The 17600-nt window shown below is 35.3% G+C and overlaps 1 protein-coding gene across 10 annotated transcripts in view; it reads right to left on the bottom strand.

Moving 5' to 3' along the window:
* The window catches only part of UBE2E2 (ubiquitin conjugating enzyme E2 E2), a 469097-nt gene that overhangs the window by 185793 nt on the left and 265704 nt on the right, over positions 1-17600 (bottom strand). Inside the window, exon 1 of one of the 10 annotated variants that reach the window (XM_077865388.1) lies at positions 16488-16524. The exons of the other annotated variants lie outside the window; for them this stretch is intronic. Coding sequence (XP_077721514.1) covers positions 16488-16510 — 23 coding nt within the window. The 5' untranslated portion in view covers positions 16511-16524. Of the gene's footprint in view, positions 1-16487; positions 16525-17600 lie in introns of those variants that run through there. 10 annotated transcript variants of the gene reach the window in all.

Genomic DNA, 17600 nt, shown 5'->3' with positions numbered 1-17600 from the left:
GGTCCTGGGCTGAAGGCAGCGCTAAACTGCTGAGCCACCTGGGCTGCCCAGGAGTCAGACTTTCAATCAACTGTGCCACCCAGGCACCCCCCATCATATCTAGCTTTAAATGATACTTTTTTTTTTTTTTTAAGATTTTATTTATTTATTTGGGAGAGAGGGAGCACAAGCTGGGGAGAGAGACAGACAGACAGACAGACACACACACAGGTCTCTGCTAAGCAGGGAGCCCGACTTGGGGCTCGATCCCAGGACCTTGAGATCATGACCTGAGCCAAAGGCAGATGCTTAACTGACTGAGCCACCTGGGGGCCCCTATCATATCTAACTTTAAATAATCCTTTTCTAAAAACATGTATAAAGCATTTGTAGTTTGTTTCTAAATGGCCTTGTCTCACTACAGAATTATAAGCAAAATTTAGCTCATTGTTACGCTACGAAGACATTATCATGATGTACTAATGTACTTTGACAGATTCTTTATCAAAATTATATAGTCTTCTCTGTATAGTACTACAATTTTTGCAGGGCTGTATAGTACCCTCAATTTTTGCAGGGCTCCAGAATCAGGTGAAGACCCTATATCCACTACCCAGGCTCAGGATCTCTGAGCAGGGGATTCTTTTGAAACTTTAATAAATGATATCACTCAACGCTTTCATAAAAAAAAAAAAAAAAGCAGAGGGGTGCCTTGGGTGTCACAGTCCATTAAGCTTCCGACTCTTGACTTTGGATCAGGTCATGATCTCAGGGTTCCGGCATCAAGACCAGTGTTGTTGAGCTCCTTGCTCAGTGGGAATCTGCTGGAGATTCTTTCTCTCCCTCTCCCTGCTCTCTCTCTCAAATGAATAACTGAAGTCTTAAAAAAAAAAAAAAAGAATGAATATCATGCAAATAACTGCATTAATATCAGAAGGTTCCCATACCCACCAGTTGTTCTATAAACTTCAAATTAAGAATTAAGAATTGATGTAATATGATTATTATAGAATCAGAAATCTTTGGAAAACAGAATTTTCTGTGTTTCTCTGGCATTGGTAATTATTTCCAAGAGAGGTGAAAGGCAGAAAAGGTCAAAGACTTGAAATTTTTAGGTTTTATGTGAAATGTGAGCATTTTAGAAATGAAAATAAATCATGAAGACTGGGATTCTCTTCAAAATACCCAACAAAAAACAAACACCCACAAAAGGCAGAAAGAGGAGTACAAAAGACAGAGTTGAAATAATATGACAAATGGTGGTGGTAGCAGAAGCTATTAAGTACATGGGGGTTTAACTGTCTATTTTTGTGTAGGTTTGGACATTTTTACAAATAAAGTTTAAAATTTTTCAAAAAGAACTCTCCAGCTAATCAAGACAAGATGTCAAGACATAACTTTACATCTGAGATCACTGGGATCCTAGCTATAGTCAAGGAACCAGGGATCAGACATATAGCTGCCACAACTAGAGCTGTTTCCATTATACCAGGTTGTCTCAGATAACACCACAGTCTTTAACTTCTTTCCAAAAGAAAAACAGAAAAACATGACAAGTTACTTTTGGATAAGGGTTCTTAGGGTAAAAGGAAAAGTGGGGGAAGGAGGAGGGGATGAAATTTGAGCCCACTTGCATAGTGGTCTTTTTCAGGCCATTCTGAAAGCCAGGGTTCCCCAGAGGGTGGAAAAATTTACACACACACACACACACCATCTTAATGACATTCTTTGGAAAATATCTTTAGCATGTGAACCTGAAGAAAAAAATGTCTCCAAAACAGGTGGGGGGAAAAATAGCCAGGAATTCAAAATATCAGTAAGTATGGTCACTTTAAGATTTGGAACGGGTTGTCCTGATGACCTTTTTCCCTGTTGTGAGGGCCCTGACTTTATAAAGAAGCTATGCCAAGAGAGATAAGTGAATTAAATTGAATACTCCGTGGCACAGTTTAGCAGGCAATTCATCATCAGGGAAGTTTCAAGTACTGCTGGCTGAATTTTAAAGTACTTTCTCCACTAAGGCTGGACATGCATGCCTCTGGGCATACAAATTTTCTTTAAGTTGGCAGGAGAATAGTTTCCTCATTCCATCTTTCTTATAGTCAATTCAATTATCATGGTCACAGAAGACAGAGTTCGCAGGGATAACCCCATGGATAATTTTTAGAAAACTCATTTTAAATGTTAGTTTCAATCTCCTTTTTAACTAAAACTTTTATCTAGCAACCCATAAGTCACCAATTTATTTGAGTTTTATTATGTTATGTTACTCTGTGTTTCAACTGGATGCATAACAATATTAAAAACTCCTACTTACTAAATTAATTCTTTAAGTCTGGGTTTTTGGTTTCCTTTTTCCTAACAACCTCATAAATTTAGCATTATTCTCACCATTTTACAGATAAGGAAATGGAGGCATGCTCAGAGAGTTAAATACCAGTCAGAGGTCACAGAAGTAGTAAGTGACAGAGCCAGGGTCTGAGCCTAGGTCTGCATGACCTGCCTTTTCCAATATGCTGCACCATTTCTATAGAGGGAAAAACAAAAAAGGGAAACAAAAAAAGGCAGGCAGTGGAAGGAAGGAAGGAAGGAAGGAAGGAAGGAAGGAAGGAAGGAAGGAAGGATTGGAAAATATATTACCAAATCTTTGTGAATTGGATGACCTTCGACAGACTTTCACACTGTCTTTTACTTTTTAGTTCTACATTCCAGGCTGTCAATATAAAATCAGTATTTCTTAGTGGTCCAGTTTTATACTCAAGTTACTGTCTTTATTCTTTTTTTTTTAAACAAATACATATTTAGATTCTTACAAGATCATATTTATAGAGAAAAGTTTCATTAAAAGAAGCTGAGATTTTAAGTTGATTTAGTTACTGAAAACAATAAAATGTCAACTCTTTTGAGTGGCTGATATCAGAGACAATACTGCCATGGAATTTCTGTTATTTTGATTTGGACCTGCACTGGGGATAAAAATTTATGAACACAAATTTATAAGGAATGAATGAATGAATGAATGAATTTATAAATGAAAATTTATAAAAGTTCTTAAGATTAAAACTAAATAAAATGTTAAAGATCTGCTGAATGAACTCGCCTAACTCACTCAGACCTGGTTTTTTGCCTTTGCCTTCTGTGCTCTCCATTTCAGTGGATGACCCCAGTGTCATCCAGTCACCCAGCTAAAAGCCTGGACATCTATCGAAAAATCCTTAGCATAACTTTATAGGGAAAAAATTACCTGAAAAAGTCATAACTCTGCATAATGATGTGCCAGTACCCAGACTTCCTACTGACCACCACAAACAGATAATATTCAGTAGCTGAAAATCATTTCTGTGTGTCAAAAACCCAACTTTTGATTGGTATTCTGCCATTAATGAGCTCTGGGACTTCAAGACTAAAGAAAGGCATGGGATGCTGTGTTAGATGTTTTACATGACCTCATTTCTTTCTTACAATTCAATGTGGCAGATATATCATTCACATTCTTAAAAATAATACAAAGGCTCAACAGGTTAGATGTGTTGTCCAAGTTTACAAAGCAAAAAGACAGATTTAAAATTCAAACCTAAATTTGTCTACCACATTATACTATCATATGTGATTTCCCATCTATGAAAATTTTAAAAGAAAGTAAATCTAAAAATATTATATAGGAAACAGTTGGTGTAATGTAGTTCTCAAAAATGCAGTGATTATAATAGCATCAACTATCAATTAACTGCCATCTCTGTCCACAGTTTATCTTAGCATCAGAAAAAAAAACCTAAACACCTGAGTCAAAATATACAAGCCAGATTTCATACCAACAAAGTGACTGAAATAGAGTAGGGGGAAATAGGCTGTGGTAAACTACACATATCTCAGATTCTCTTGTATTCAATACATCCACAACTACATAATATAATTTGACAGTGCAGAAACTGATGGAAATTTATAGGCAAATTCTCTCTGCCTGTTGCCATAGGAGTATTGAGCACAAACAGACATATTAGGCTTGGCAAATATTTGAATGCTAGAGTTGGCAATTATCTTAAACATGAAGCGTACAAATCATTCTTTTCAAATTGTAAAAAAAAAAATAACAATTTCAATGCATATCATTGCAAAAGAAGATACTTGGGGCTGCTATAAACAAACTCATAAAACAGAATTTAAAAGGAAAACCAGTAAAAAGTCTTAATTCATTACTTGTTCAATTCCAAATGCTATATTTCTAATAGTCACTCAAGTGATCTATTAATCAAATAACAAGAAAAATGGACTCACAACTCCATTTCTACTAATGTAGGAGCAATTGTGTTATCTGATAAAGAATGATGATAAGAGTCTGTGGGTTATGGGTAATAAGTCTAAGGTAATTACCACCTGTTACAGAAACACTCCATTGACTTGGGCATTTATTTTTGATGAATGGATCTCATGTTGAAGACTTAAGTGGGGAGGGAGCAGCAGAAAAAATAGTTCACAATTCTGGCATCAAATCCTGCTGTAGTAATATAAAACACAATGTTTGACAAATACCAATATAGATATTCCCATTATATGTTATACCAACATGCAGAATTTCATTACTACTGAGTTTATAAATAAACGAATTATTGTGTGTGTGTGTAATCCATTCTCTCAGAAAATGATGTTAAAGGAATGGAATCAAGAGATTAGGTGCAGGGGGTTCTGTTTCTGGAATATAATCATTAGTACTTTGCATCCAGTTCTTGGTCATGATTTCAGAGAAAATGGGATAGCAGTGAGAGAAGGCAGGAAGAAAGAGATACACAGAGAAGCAATAAGGGGGAGAGGCAGCAATGGTTCACTTGGTTACTGGCAGGTGATTCTTCCTCTTGGCTATAAGTAGAAAGTGCTTTTTGTTTGTTCTCTTTATTTTTAAAGTCACTAATATCCTATGATAGCATTCATCACATACAATCACTTTGAGTATTTAACATGCTGATGACAGAGTTCTGCTGTGGCTGCAAGGATTTTCCATGGAAAGCTAAATTTGTGTATTCACAACTAACAAAGAACTTTTCAATATAGTGTTGTATCTTTTGACATTGACAATTTTAAAACAATTCAACAAAACACAAGGTTAGATTTAAAAATAAGGCCTTGGCAATTAATAATACAAGACAAATTTTACTAGATCCCAGAAAAGTAAAACTGAAGATGTTTGAGAGATGTGCAATTTTCACAGATGCTTTTCATAGTCACTGCAACATCCATGAAATCTTGCTTATGGCTATTTCTATGAATGCTGAGACTAAGTACTGTAAAGGGCAAGTTAAGTGAGAACTATGTAAAAATAATTACATTTGTTCAAGAAGTTAAATTCATTTTAGTTTCATTAAGCTTTTTCTTTGCCTAATTTTATGAAACAATTTTTCGTTAATTTGATTCTGAGTAAGTATAAACCATTTACATAGTAAGGTCCAATACCTCCCAGACAAATCAGCCTGCCACTGTCATTCGCCTTCCAAAAGGAAACATCCAATCACACCTGAGGCTATTTTACCCATCAGGCTTGAGGTATGCCAGGGTGGCTGGGCTGTGGTTTAACTCTGGCGGATGTTCAATCACTTCTATGGTCTGTTGTCCAAACACGTATCAGAATAAGCCCACGGGTTCATCTTGAGCCTTCAAGCAAGGATTTTTAGTGGATAAGATGGCAGACCTCTTGGAAAGTTACTGAAACCAAAGTAAGCTTCTGTGCTACTGCTAATGTATTCCCATTTAAAAGCACATAACTAGAATATTTATTTCATATATTATAATCCTAATAACATCATAGCTCTAGGTCTAAAGACAAATGTCAGAGAAAATTATTTTTTCTATTCTGTATCTAATGAAAGGTCCATATATATTGCTTGTAAAGAATAGCCAAACTAAAGATGGTTGAAAATCTTCAGGGTATTGTGGCTAAAATACTCATTTATTTTTGAAATACCAAATATCAGTTCCTGTATAAAATTTCTTAAAATATTTTAACATTGTCAATCCTGACACGCTTGCTTTTTTATGGAGTGCCTGACATTTTTAGTGAAACTAGAAAATCTGAAAACCATTCTAGTCAAAACTTTTTTAGCAAATTGTTGTTTTACTTCTTTTGGCAAACTTACCCTAAAGTATTAGTGATTATCAAGTAGATCACTGCTTACATTATTTAGAAGTTGTTTAATAATATCCTAGGCTTATTTTCAATTTATATTCTTTACAAAGATAGTGTAATTAACTTATCAAGTAAGGGACCTAGAATGACAAATGAGAGAAATAAAATAAAAACAAGATTGGAAGCCAGTTCCAATATGTTGGGTTTCTCAAACTGTGTTCTAGTACCAGCATAAATGAAGAAGAAATTGTCTTTTTTTTTTTAATTTTTATTTATTTATGATAGTCACACAGAGAGAGAGAAAGAGAGAGAGGCAGAGACATAGGCAGAGGGAGAAAAAGGCTCCATGCACCGGGAGCCCGATGTGGGGTTCGATCCCGGGTCTCCAGGATCGCGCCCTGGGCCAAAGGCAGGCGCTAAACCCCTGCGCCACCCAGGGATCCCAGAAGAAATTGTCTTGAAGGATACAGGGGACAGAAGAGGAAAGTTAAGAACAATAAAGATTCCTTATAATATGGTAGTTGAAAGCATAGGCTTTGGAATCTATTAGACCACAGCTCAAATAAAATGCCATTTTTTTCCCACCACTTCATAGATATGTGAGCTTAATTAAGCAAATGGAATTCTGAGTCTGAAAAATGAAGATGACAATATTTACTTCATATAATTGTGAGAATTACATTGGATAATATGGTAATACGCTTAGCACAATACTTGGTATATAGTGAGTCAATAAACAATACTACAATTATTATTTTTTATGATTTTCATCTCTACTTCTTACCTATTTTAAAAAGCATTTCATGATCCAATAATTCCCAGCTTACTTCCCTGGGCTCATCTTTTACCATTGTTTTCACCTTATTTCAGCCATCTGGTCTTCTGGTACCTGGTAAGCAAAGCTGGTTCCTGTCTGAGATTTTCTGCACTAGTTCCTCTACTTCTTCCCAGAAACGTTAACATGGATGATTCCTTTTTTTTTTTTTTAGAATTTATTTATTTATTCATGAGAGACATGGAGAGAGAGAGTCAGAGACACAGGCAGAGGGAGAAGCAGACTCCATGCAGAGAGCCTGATGTGGGACTCGATCCCAGTACTCCAGGATCAAGCCCTGAGCCAAAGGCAGACGCTCAACCGCTAAGCCACCGAGGAGTCCCAACATGGATGATTCCAAGGCAACCAAGCCACAGCTTATTATCACTTCCTGAGAAAGGTCCTCTCTAACCATCCACTCTAAGGGAACACAGGAGTCCTTTTTCAGCAGAAACCCCTCTTTTAATTATCTGCAGATCACATACGCACAGCTGATATCTTATTGATTTGTTTGATTACTGCCTGTGTCACCACACTGGAAAATAAACTGAAAAAGAACAGAGGCTTACTCGCAGCTGTATCTCTACTACACAGAACTAGTTCTAAGTACTAGTAGAGGAAGGAAGGAAGGAAGGAAGGAAGGAAGGAAGGAAGGAAGGAAGGAAGGAAGGAAGGAAGGAAGGAAGGAAGGAAGGAAGGAAAGTGGACGAAAAGAGGGAAGAATAGAAGTCTGAGACTGTAAAAAGATGAATTTGAGGCTTTAAAGATTACTACAATTACTACTGGTTTTCCATTTAAGTGGACAGTAAACAAATTTCTGTAGCTAAATTATATTACCTAACAGCATAAAATCATGTAAACAGGGTTTTATGTATACATATATATCTATATGTATGTGTGTGTATATATATATGTCTCTATCTATATATGCAGGTTTATTTATTCCTTTTCTGTCCACTTGCAGATCATAGGATGAATTTTGAGAGTTAACCATATGCTTCTATCCACAGGATATATGAATTCATCCACTATTATTTTTCCTCATCTATAAATTAAATGGCCACTTTGTGCCTTTTTGTCTTGTTTTCTGTTGACTGAATGTGGTTTATCAAACAAAGAGAGTAGTCAAGAATTCTGATCTGTAGGAATGTTCATTTTTTTTCCTAATAGGAACATGATTCCCTAATTTGGGTATTCTGACAAATCTCTTTATTTTGCAAAATATAAGCTCAGAATCTCTGCAAAACTACATTAGTGGGACTGCATAAGACTTTATCAGCAGCATTTTAATTGAACTTATATATGACAGTTTTATTTCTTTCAGTGTCTTATCAATGGAATAGTAATAGTTCAGACAAAGCTGTGTTGCCTTTTTCATGCTCTGAAGTACTGGAATGTTCAAGAGAAGAGAGTAATTATAAGTGGCTTGCTGTGCAGCAGAGGAGTGGTGTAATTCTCAAGTGACAAACAAGGATGCAATTACTTCAGTAAAGTGAGGAAGGGCCCAGAAATTGTTTTTTTCCTTTCACTTTCACACTAGCAATATGTAAATGTAAATAAATATATTTCATAACGTAAAGAGTGAACAGTGAATTATAAAGGTATTCCTTGGCAGAAAAAAACTGATTTGTACACATAATTTTGTAAAACACTGAACTGGTTTTTACACGCTAAAATTTTCATTTTATTTCCAAGTTCATTATACACAGTTTTAATTTATATCTAAGAAGAAAAGGTTATATTCTGCTGGTTTTCTCATAATTATACTAGTATTTAACAAATTATTTGATATGAAATTTGTGTTTCTAGGGCTTGATTTCAAGAATCAAATTCAGACTACTTTAAAGAAATAAGATGCATCACCAATTAAGGCATGGCTATAAAACACTTCGCCTTCAAAATTTCTTGAAATCTCCCGGCAGAAAAACAGCATTTCTAATAGTTTTCAGGAGACTTATCCTACTAGTAAAGAAATAAAAAATAAAACTAATGGAACATCATTTTGACATCCATATAGAGGTGAGCCAAAAATGTTCACTTCAGGACACAGCCTTTAACATACATTCCTATACATCCCTATACTAGTATGAATGGAAAAAGTAAAGCTTGTCTTCAAACTTTTCTAATGTCAAATTGTCATTATTATGTTTCCCCTAAGACCTGAATGCTTTTTATTTTTTAAAGCCTTACTTCAGCATAAGTGACATTCAACAAAATGCACATATTTAAAGTACACAATTTGATACCTTATCGCATAAGACCCATGGAACCGTTAAGACCTGAATTCTCAGGTTCCTGGTTATACGCCAACCATTTCCAAAGCTGGGCAGAGCAGAAAGACCAAGACAAGGAGATCAGAATTCCAAAACACGGTAACTTTGGAAAAATGAGATGATGCTGAAGAATCCTACCTTCTGAGTTTCTTCAGAGCTCATTTAAATAATATAATCTAATAAAGTGACTGTATAATACTTCAAATCCTGTTGTCAAAAAGAAATGAAGATGTAGGAGAAAAGTGTATAGTATTCATCATCCTAGACAGAATTATGAAGAAATGAGCTGAATACTTTCCAATCCACACAAGAGAATACATACATCTGATAAATACATCCTCAAATGAGTCAAAGTAACAACATCTGAGAGTAAAAAAGAAAAAAGCATCTCCTGCAATCTTGAGGAACCATTATATTCAAATATTCATCAACAGTAGAATGGATAACAAAAAGTGTTACATTTATAAATGGAATACACCGTAAAGAAAACAAACCACAACTCCATGCAACATGGATGAATCTTAAAAATAATGTTGAACCAAAAAGCCAGACATCCAAATATGGTGTATGTTGAATCATATGCATGATGAAAAACCAGGTAAGTCAGGACAGTGGTTGCCCTTGGGGAGACAGAAGAGATTTTGCCTGGGGAAAAGGAATGCAGAGGATCGCTGGGGTGGTTGGCGGTGTTCTATTTCTCCATCTGGGAAGTAGTTAATGGGTATGCAGTTTATAATAATTCATTATGCTATACATTTACTCTGTCCTCACTTTTTTTTAAAAAGATTTTATTTATTTATTCATGAGAGACAGAGAGAGAGAGAGACAGAGAGAGGCAGAGACACAGGCAGAGGGAGAAGCAGGTTCCACGCAAGGATCTGACGTGGGACTCGATCCCAGGTCTCCAGTATCACACCTTAGGCTGAAGGTGGTGCTAAACCGCTGAGCCACCAGGACTGCCCTGTCCTCACTTTTCTGAATGTTTTATGTATTTTTTCAAAATTAAAAAGAAAGGTTTACCAATAATAGTTTATTAATAGTTATTTGTAGTCACCACCTTGCTATAGAGTCTGCGCTACCTTGTATTATTTAGCCATTTCCTATGTTTAAGCTCCTTGATGACAACTTGATCTTCCATTTCCTGTGTATTTTCCCATGAAGAGTAACAAAATGCTTTATGGACGACTCTGTAACTATGTAAAAACAGTTTATTTTATCTGGCATTCATTTATCACTAGAATTTAGATTTAGCTGCTGCCTGCCCCCCAACCCCATTTTCTGTTGTTTGGTTTGTTCTTAAGAGGAAAGTTGTGATGGATCAAGGCAGTGCTCAAACAAATCAATCTAAAAAACCAGTAGTCTCTCCTCCTGACCAGTCTTAGGTTTCTCAGAGATTTTCCACCCTTCACTCCCCCTCATGTCACCAGAAGAAGCAGGTTTACTTTCATAAATGGTCTTCTCTCCTCTCCTGTTACTTGAGAAGTGGGAGGTTTTTCTTCCACGAGCTTGATTTTTACTCCCAGATAATCAAGGGCCTTACCGTTGAACTCAACTGCTATATCTGAAGAAACCAGTGTAATGACAGAAAAATCAAAGCAATTCTATGGCAGATCACCTTAATCCAATAAAGGACTGGGTTGATTGGAAGCTAGACTACAGACCTTCCAAGTGCTACTCTAAACTGGGTCTCAAATGAAAGCCTTGGGTATTTGCCTGGGCTGCTCCTTCTTGACAATCTCTGTATTCCAATTTTTAACATCTGGCTCCAGAAGAGTACCAGAAGCTCTGCTCAGATTCTTAGCTTTGCTGACAATCAGGCAAATGACCAAGGGTAAAGAATAGTACCAAATGTTGAGCTCCTCTCTGTACTTCCATTCTCTGGGTTCTGGGCCCCTCGAGTGCTTACTGACTTACCAGTTCTCCAAAGCCTATAAATAGATTTTGTTTTGCCCAGTTTTTCTGGTTGTTCTTAGCAAAAAGGCCAGTTTACAATGAGCTTATCCACCATCAATAAAAACAAAAATTTCCAAAATTAGACTTACCTAAACAAGGCATAAAGGCATACTCCTAATGAACATGCTTGAGGACTTCAGAAGACCATTTACACATTTAATGAAACTATACATTTTTATGTATAGTATATTCAATACCAAGACGGCATCACTGTATAAAATAAACAATATGGAATCATATTTATAAAACTCTTTCTCAAAAATAATTACAAAGAGCACCAGGAAAGTTACTACCTCAGGCAAAACTGTGGGTTCTGGATTGCAGGGTCTTATATAGCACAAAACAAAGATAATGTTATTTGCACTCATCTTTCCAAATCAAGCAAGCTGAGACTTCTGTCCATTAGACTCAGAGGCCACCTTCTAACCAGAGTTTCAAAGTTCCCCTACTGTTCTCTGTTTTCACCAGTCACCAAATACAATACATTTTAATGTTCCAAGAATGTAGGGTCAGCACATTTTTCTGTAAAAGGCCAGATAGTAAGAATTTTTGGTTTTGTCTGGTTTCTGTCACAAATACTTAACTCTTATATTGTGTAAAAGCAGCCACTGACAATATAGAAATGAATGTGTGTTCACAATAAAATTTTATTTATGGACAACGAAATTTGAATTTAATGTCATTTTCATTTGTCAGTATTCTTTTGCTTTTTACCACCCTTAAAAAAACTGTAAAAAATCATTCTTACCTTGTGGGCTATACAAAAACAGGCAGTGCACCATATCTATCATACTGGCTATAGACTACTGACCCTGCTCAAAACTAATGAAAACTCATACAACGAACCAAGTTCTTGGCTCTGACTATACCATTCATTTGTCCATCCTCCTAAACCTTTCCATTGTGCCTTTAAGGATAGTGGTTATCAAACTTTAGTACTCATCAAAGTCAATTGAGGGTCTGTTAAAACACAGATTGGAGGGCATCACACTCAAGGTTCCTGACTCAGTAGGTCTAGAAGTAGTAATTGATAATTTACATTTCTAACAAGTGTCCAGGTAATGCTGATGCTGTTGGCCCAAGGACCAAACCTTGGGAATCACAGCTCTAGAACTTCCTTATTATTATGAGGAAACTCTACCCTATCTTTAGAAACATTCCCTCTACTCTCCTGACTTACCTCTAATGTATTTGTTTTCTGTCTAATACCTTGGGAGTTATCATCGACATTTCCTCTCTATCACCCTTTACATCCAATAAAACATGAAGTCTTTTTTATTTTACCTTCTAAATATATTTCAGTCTATCCACTTCTATAAATCTCCCATCTTACACCAAGCTACCATCATCTTTTACTTCAACAGCCTTCTGATTATGCTTCCCATATCTACCCTGCCTCATTCTAAAACATTTTTGCAGAATACATGCAGAGTAATATTTGTAAGATGAAAATATGATTATGTCACTTCTTTGCTTAAAACCACCCTTCCAAAGTTTTCCAAGGCCCTACAAAATTTGGCTCTTATAATCTCTTGTGGCTCATGTTCAAATAGTTTTTCTGACTTTTAGTTATCCTCAAGGCACCCGTGCTCCTTCCTGAACTTCATTCATATTTGCTGTCCACAGCCTTACTGTTTACTCCACATACTCCTTAACCTTACTCCACTCCTCTCCCTAGTCACTCACTCAAAACTACTCATCCTTCACTTCTCAGATCCAAATTACATCTCCAGGAAATTCATCCTTGACCCATCCAGACCAGACCAATATCCTCGCAATGTGTGATTCTTTTTCTAACAATCTGTCTCCACATTAAAATAATAAAAATAACTAACATTTATTATACTAGGCACTGTGCTAAGTCCTTCATACAATTTGTTTATTAAATCTTCATAAAATCCCTTAAGGTAGATGCTCTTAGTATTCTACTTTCTCCTTCTCCTCCTTCTCTTTTATTAACTACATGAAGGAACTGAGGCACAAGGATGTTATAAATAGTTCAACCAAGTTCAAAGAGAAAGCAAATCCAAGCCATCTGCCTCTGGACCATAAATAATGCCTCTTGAATAGTAGAAAACTTCACTAAATTTTAATTTTCATGTGGCCAGACACTCTGCATATAAGTCACACAGAGTCTGGCACATATTAGGTACTGAATTTGTTGAATGAATTGATTCTGTTCTTAGCAGAATATTATATATTATTCACTAGGCCATAATATTAAAGTTTATTTCAAAAAAGGATTTCCCACTCTGTCACTGGTCTTAGCATAATCCATAATAAATGCTAAGCAACTGTACTGTTATGTGGATCAAGTCCTTTAAATCTTTTCATACTCAACACTTGTATCTATATGCTAAAGCATTTCACCTAGCCAGCACAAACAGAACACTAAGATTATTACCATAATCTAGTTACTAAATTTCTATAAGAATTATTTTTAGAGAAAAACAGATATTCTTACTGAATATCATTCAGCTACCATTATCTTCAAAGGGTATAAAATAGAACAGTGATGGAGGAGTAAATGTCTTAAATCACTTCATTCTATTTATTATTTTTTATTATTTTAAGATGTTATACACATATTCCCTCACAATCCAAACTATCCCTACCTGAACTCATACTATGCAGACTAAGGAAATGGACAAATTTTTTGAGGTAGAATTATTTTTCTTTCCTATTAAAACTCTCAATTACTTCTCACAACTCAAAACTAAGGACCAAAAATATTTGGATAATGAGTTATACTTCACCAATACAAACTCAGGAATCAAACAGAATCAGATACTAAGAAGTATCAGAATTTAATTTATTTTGAGATTTTAAATTAAGGAAGGCATGGCAGTTTGGTTGTTGGCCAAGAGAGGCATAGGTTAAAAATAATAATAATAAAGGTTGAGAAGCATCTAACCAGATTTTAAGCTTCCTGGGGACAGTAATCATATTTCTGAATTTCTGCATCATCTGTGTCACAAATGTGTGCTCAACATGTTAATACATAGCCAATAGAGTATCTATATTCCTGAAATATGGTTTACATATACATTCTAAATTTATTTCAAAGTTAGTATTATTACAGAAGTAGGATTTTAAAATAATTAACAGCTTAACTAACAGTTAATATAACTGGTAACTCAGGTGGATTTCTAGGAATTACCTAATTAACTTATAGTTAAGAAGTTAAGAACCCTGCCTATGGAAAGTGATAAAGGTAGCTATTGTCTAGCTGTATGACTGGGTAAATAACCAACCACGCCAACACTCTAGATTTTTTTTTTTGAACACTAGATTTTTAATCTGCAAAATGGTGAAAATATATACACCACCTAGGATTACTGTGAGGATTAAATGCTTCCAAACTATGTAAAGTAAACAGCAGTCTGTAAATATGTAAACAATAAAGAAGTATTCAATAAGTATTAGTTACTATATCATTACTGTTATATGTGCAAGTATCAACTTGTATATTATTACTTATCAATTTATTAAAATGAGATCTACTACTGTGATTTAGAAATAAGTGTGTAAGTGTGAATGCCAAAAGCAAAGACATAATGATGGATTTGTTAATATATAACAATTGAAAAACCACGGTAACAGTAAATCTGAGTCTCACATACCCTTTCATTGGGTAGGCTGTTGAAAGTAGAAAAATATGCACAAAAATAAACCAGAAAGTGTTTTTTAAAAGACATGTTTTAAAATAAATAATCTTGTTGGAAGTCTGCTAAATCACACATTCCAAAAAACAACAAAAGAAAACTAGTATGTCAGCTAAAGAAACATATAACCATGTGAACAAATTCTGCATCAAATAAATAATATTGAATCATTTTCATAAGAACTATTTATCCAAAAATGAACACAAAGAGCTCTAGAGACTATTCACACAAGAGCTATCTTAGAGAACCTCTAGACTGAGTATCAGGAACTGCTAACAGTTGAAAATACCAAAACAAAAACTGAAAACTTAGAGAAAATAATTTAAATAGTTCTGCAAATTTCACACAAGAAAAATTCTATGATTAGAATTGTGATGAAAGTATTATAAAAAATTTTTAAGTATTATCTTTTCTTTAAAGATTTTATTTATTTATTCATGAGAGACACAGAGAGAGAGGCAGAGGGAGAAGTAGGCTCCCCGCAGGGACTCCCTCCAGGGAGTCCGGGATCACGCACTGAGCTGAAGGCATATGCTCAACCAACTGAGCCACCCAGGTGTCCCTAAGAAAAGTATTACCTTAATGCATCAACTAAACGCCCAAATGTGTAGTAATAGTGCAAATATTTCATTAATGAGAGAATTCAGAATTCTGTGACCTAGCTTCAAATAAGGTGGCACTCCTGAATACCAAGTGTGGAGACCTTAGCCTGCCAGTGCCTTGGACTACATCCTTGTGATCCTGCTTTCTCAGCTCTCATCCTATACAGGGTGGGCATTTAAAACTGCATAGCCCTGCCATATGGCTCTGACCCACAGTAGCTTTGCTCTCATTTGGTTGACTGGGTTTTGGTATCTTGCCAATGGTCTCCTCCAATGGCTTAGTTTTTCTATTGTACATAACTGATGACATCTTTTACTGTGGTGAAACATACATAACAAAATCTACCATTTTAATGATTTTTAAGTATATAATTCAGTATCATTAAATATATTCACAATGTTGTATATCCATCACTGCTACCTATTTCTACAACTTTTTCATCACTCTAGACAGAAACTATATCAATTAAACAGTAACTTCACAACAGCTCCTCTCCCTATCCCTGGTAACCTCTATTATGCTTTCACTTTCTATGAATTTGCCTATTCCAGGTGCCTCAAATAAGTAAAATCATAAAATATCTGTCCACTTAATATACTCTTCCCTCCCCCCCCCTTTTTTGAGAGGGGGAGAAAGAGAGAATCCCAAGCAGGCTCCCTAACCTAACATGGGACTCAATCTCACGACCTTGAAATCACAACCTGAACCAAAATCAAGAGTCAGGTACTTAACCAACTAAGCCATTCAGGTGCCCTTATCCTTTTTATTTACTCCTAAGACTGTTTTCAGTTCTGTTTACTTTTTCTTTTTTTAAAGATTTTTAAGTAATCTCTATATCCAACATGGGAACCCCAAGAGCAAGAGTCACATGCTCAACTGACTGAGCCAGCTAGGTGCCCCCTTTCTACTTACTCTTAAATAAACAGTGACAACTTATATTAATCTTACCTGACTATATCATCTGGTATAAACAGATTACTAGAATATTAGATTGCTCTAATCATAGCATTCATTTACCTACAGCCCAAAACCTAGGCTTCAGTAAACTGTTAAAGTAGGTATAGTACTTCAAGACAGGATAATACCTGGTACCTAATCCATATTCCATGATGCTTTGGCAAGTTTCTCACCTTTGTCTTCAAGATTCTAGAGCTCTGTCGAGCCCAATCCAAATCTACTTAACAGAGGGCATAACATGCCTAAGTGCCTATTATTTAAATTGTGAAACATTTCCATATACGCAATGCCATTTCTATCAAAACTGGAAGTAGCTGAACCTTTCATTTCATGTTCTATTATTTAACTTACTTCATCTCATGGTGATCCCATGATACCCACAAGAACTTACTAAGTCCTCAGAGCCTTTCAATTCCTAAGCAAGCCACCCTCATTGAACTACCTTTGGTTTGAGAACTATTTCTTTATGCAATCAAATTTTTAGTTCTCAACTAAAAAAAGTTGACTTTGGCATGGTAGTTGAGGAAATATTCTAATGTAAATGATCCACATAAGACTGAAAAATTTACACAAGAACCAATGTATTATTTAAAGAACTGCGAAGCAAAAACCAGAGTGCCAACAGATAGCCAATTAAGGAAAATGCTTCAGGTTTCAAAAGAATGGGTTTTGCCTACCCTTACAAAAAAGGAACAATGATTTCTAGAACCCAAGTATATTTTTAAAGAAGTCATACTAAAAGATCCTAATTTTCTTCTTTTAATAGGGTTACCAGACTGACAGATGAAGGAGTTCTAAGCATATGGTATACCAAGATTTTCACTAACTTGTCATATGATATTCAAGATAAAAAAAATATGTAGATTCTTAGTTAATTGAAGGATCAAATCCAAACAGTGGTACTCAATAGTGTAAGGTTAATTTGTAGCTTTTAAGGTTTCTAAGGTAACTTTTATGCCTTGAACCTTGTCCCTTTAACACTTAGAAAATAATTTTCATAGAAGAACAAAAATTACATATTTACATATGTTACAAAGCTAGAAAGGCAGCTAATAACAGATTTTATATTTTTTAAGTTTGTAAAAAAGTGAAAGATACAAAATACAATGAATTGTTTTAAAATTTATCTGGCCTTACTGTATTTCAGATCCTGTGCCAGGAACTGGAAATATGAATACAAGTGTTGGTTTGTAAAGATGGTAAAAATTTCACAGATCTGGCCCACACTGTCTTATTCTAAT

This window comes from Canis aureus, chromosome 22 (genome assembly GCF_053574225.1).
Source record: "Canis aureus isolate CA01 chromosome 22, VMU_Caureus_v.1.0, whole genome shotgun sequence".
In the NCBI taxonomy this organism is placed as follows: Eukaryota; Metazoa; Chordata; class Mammalia; order Carnivora; family Canidae; genus Canis; species Canis aureus.
Note: the sequence above shows the minus strand (reverse complement) of the source record. Positions and strands in the feature narration are given on the sequence as shown.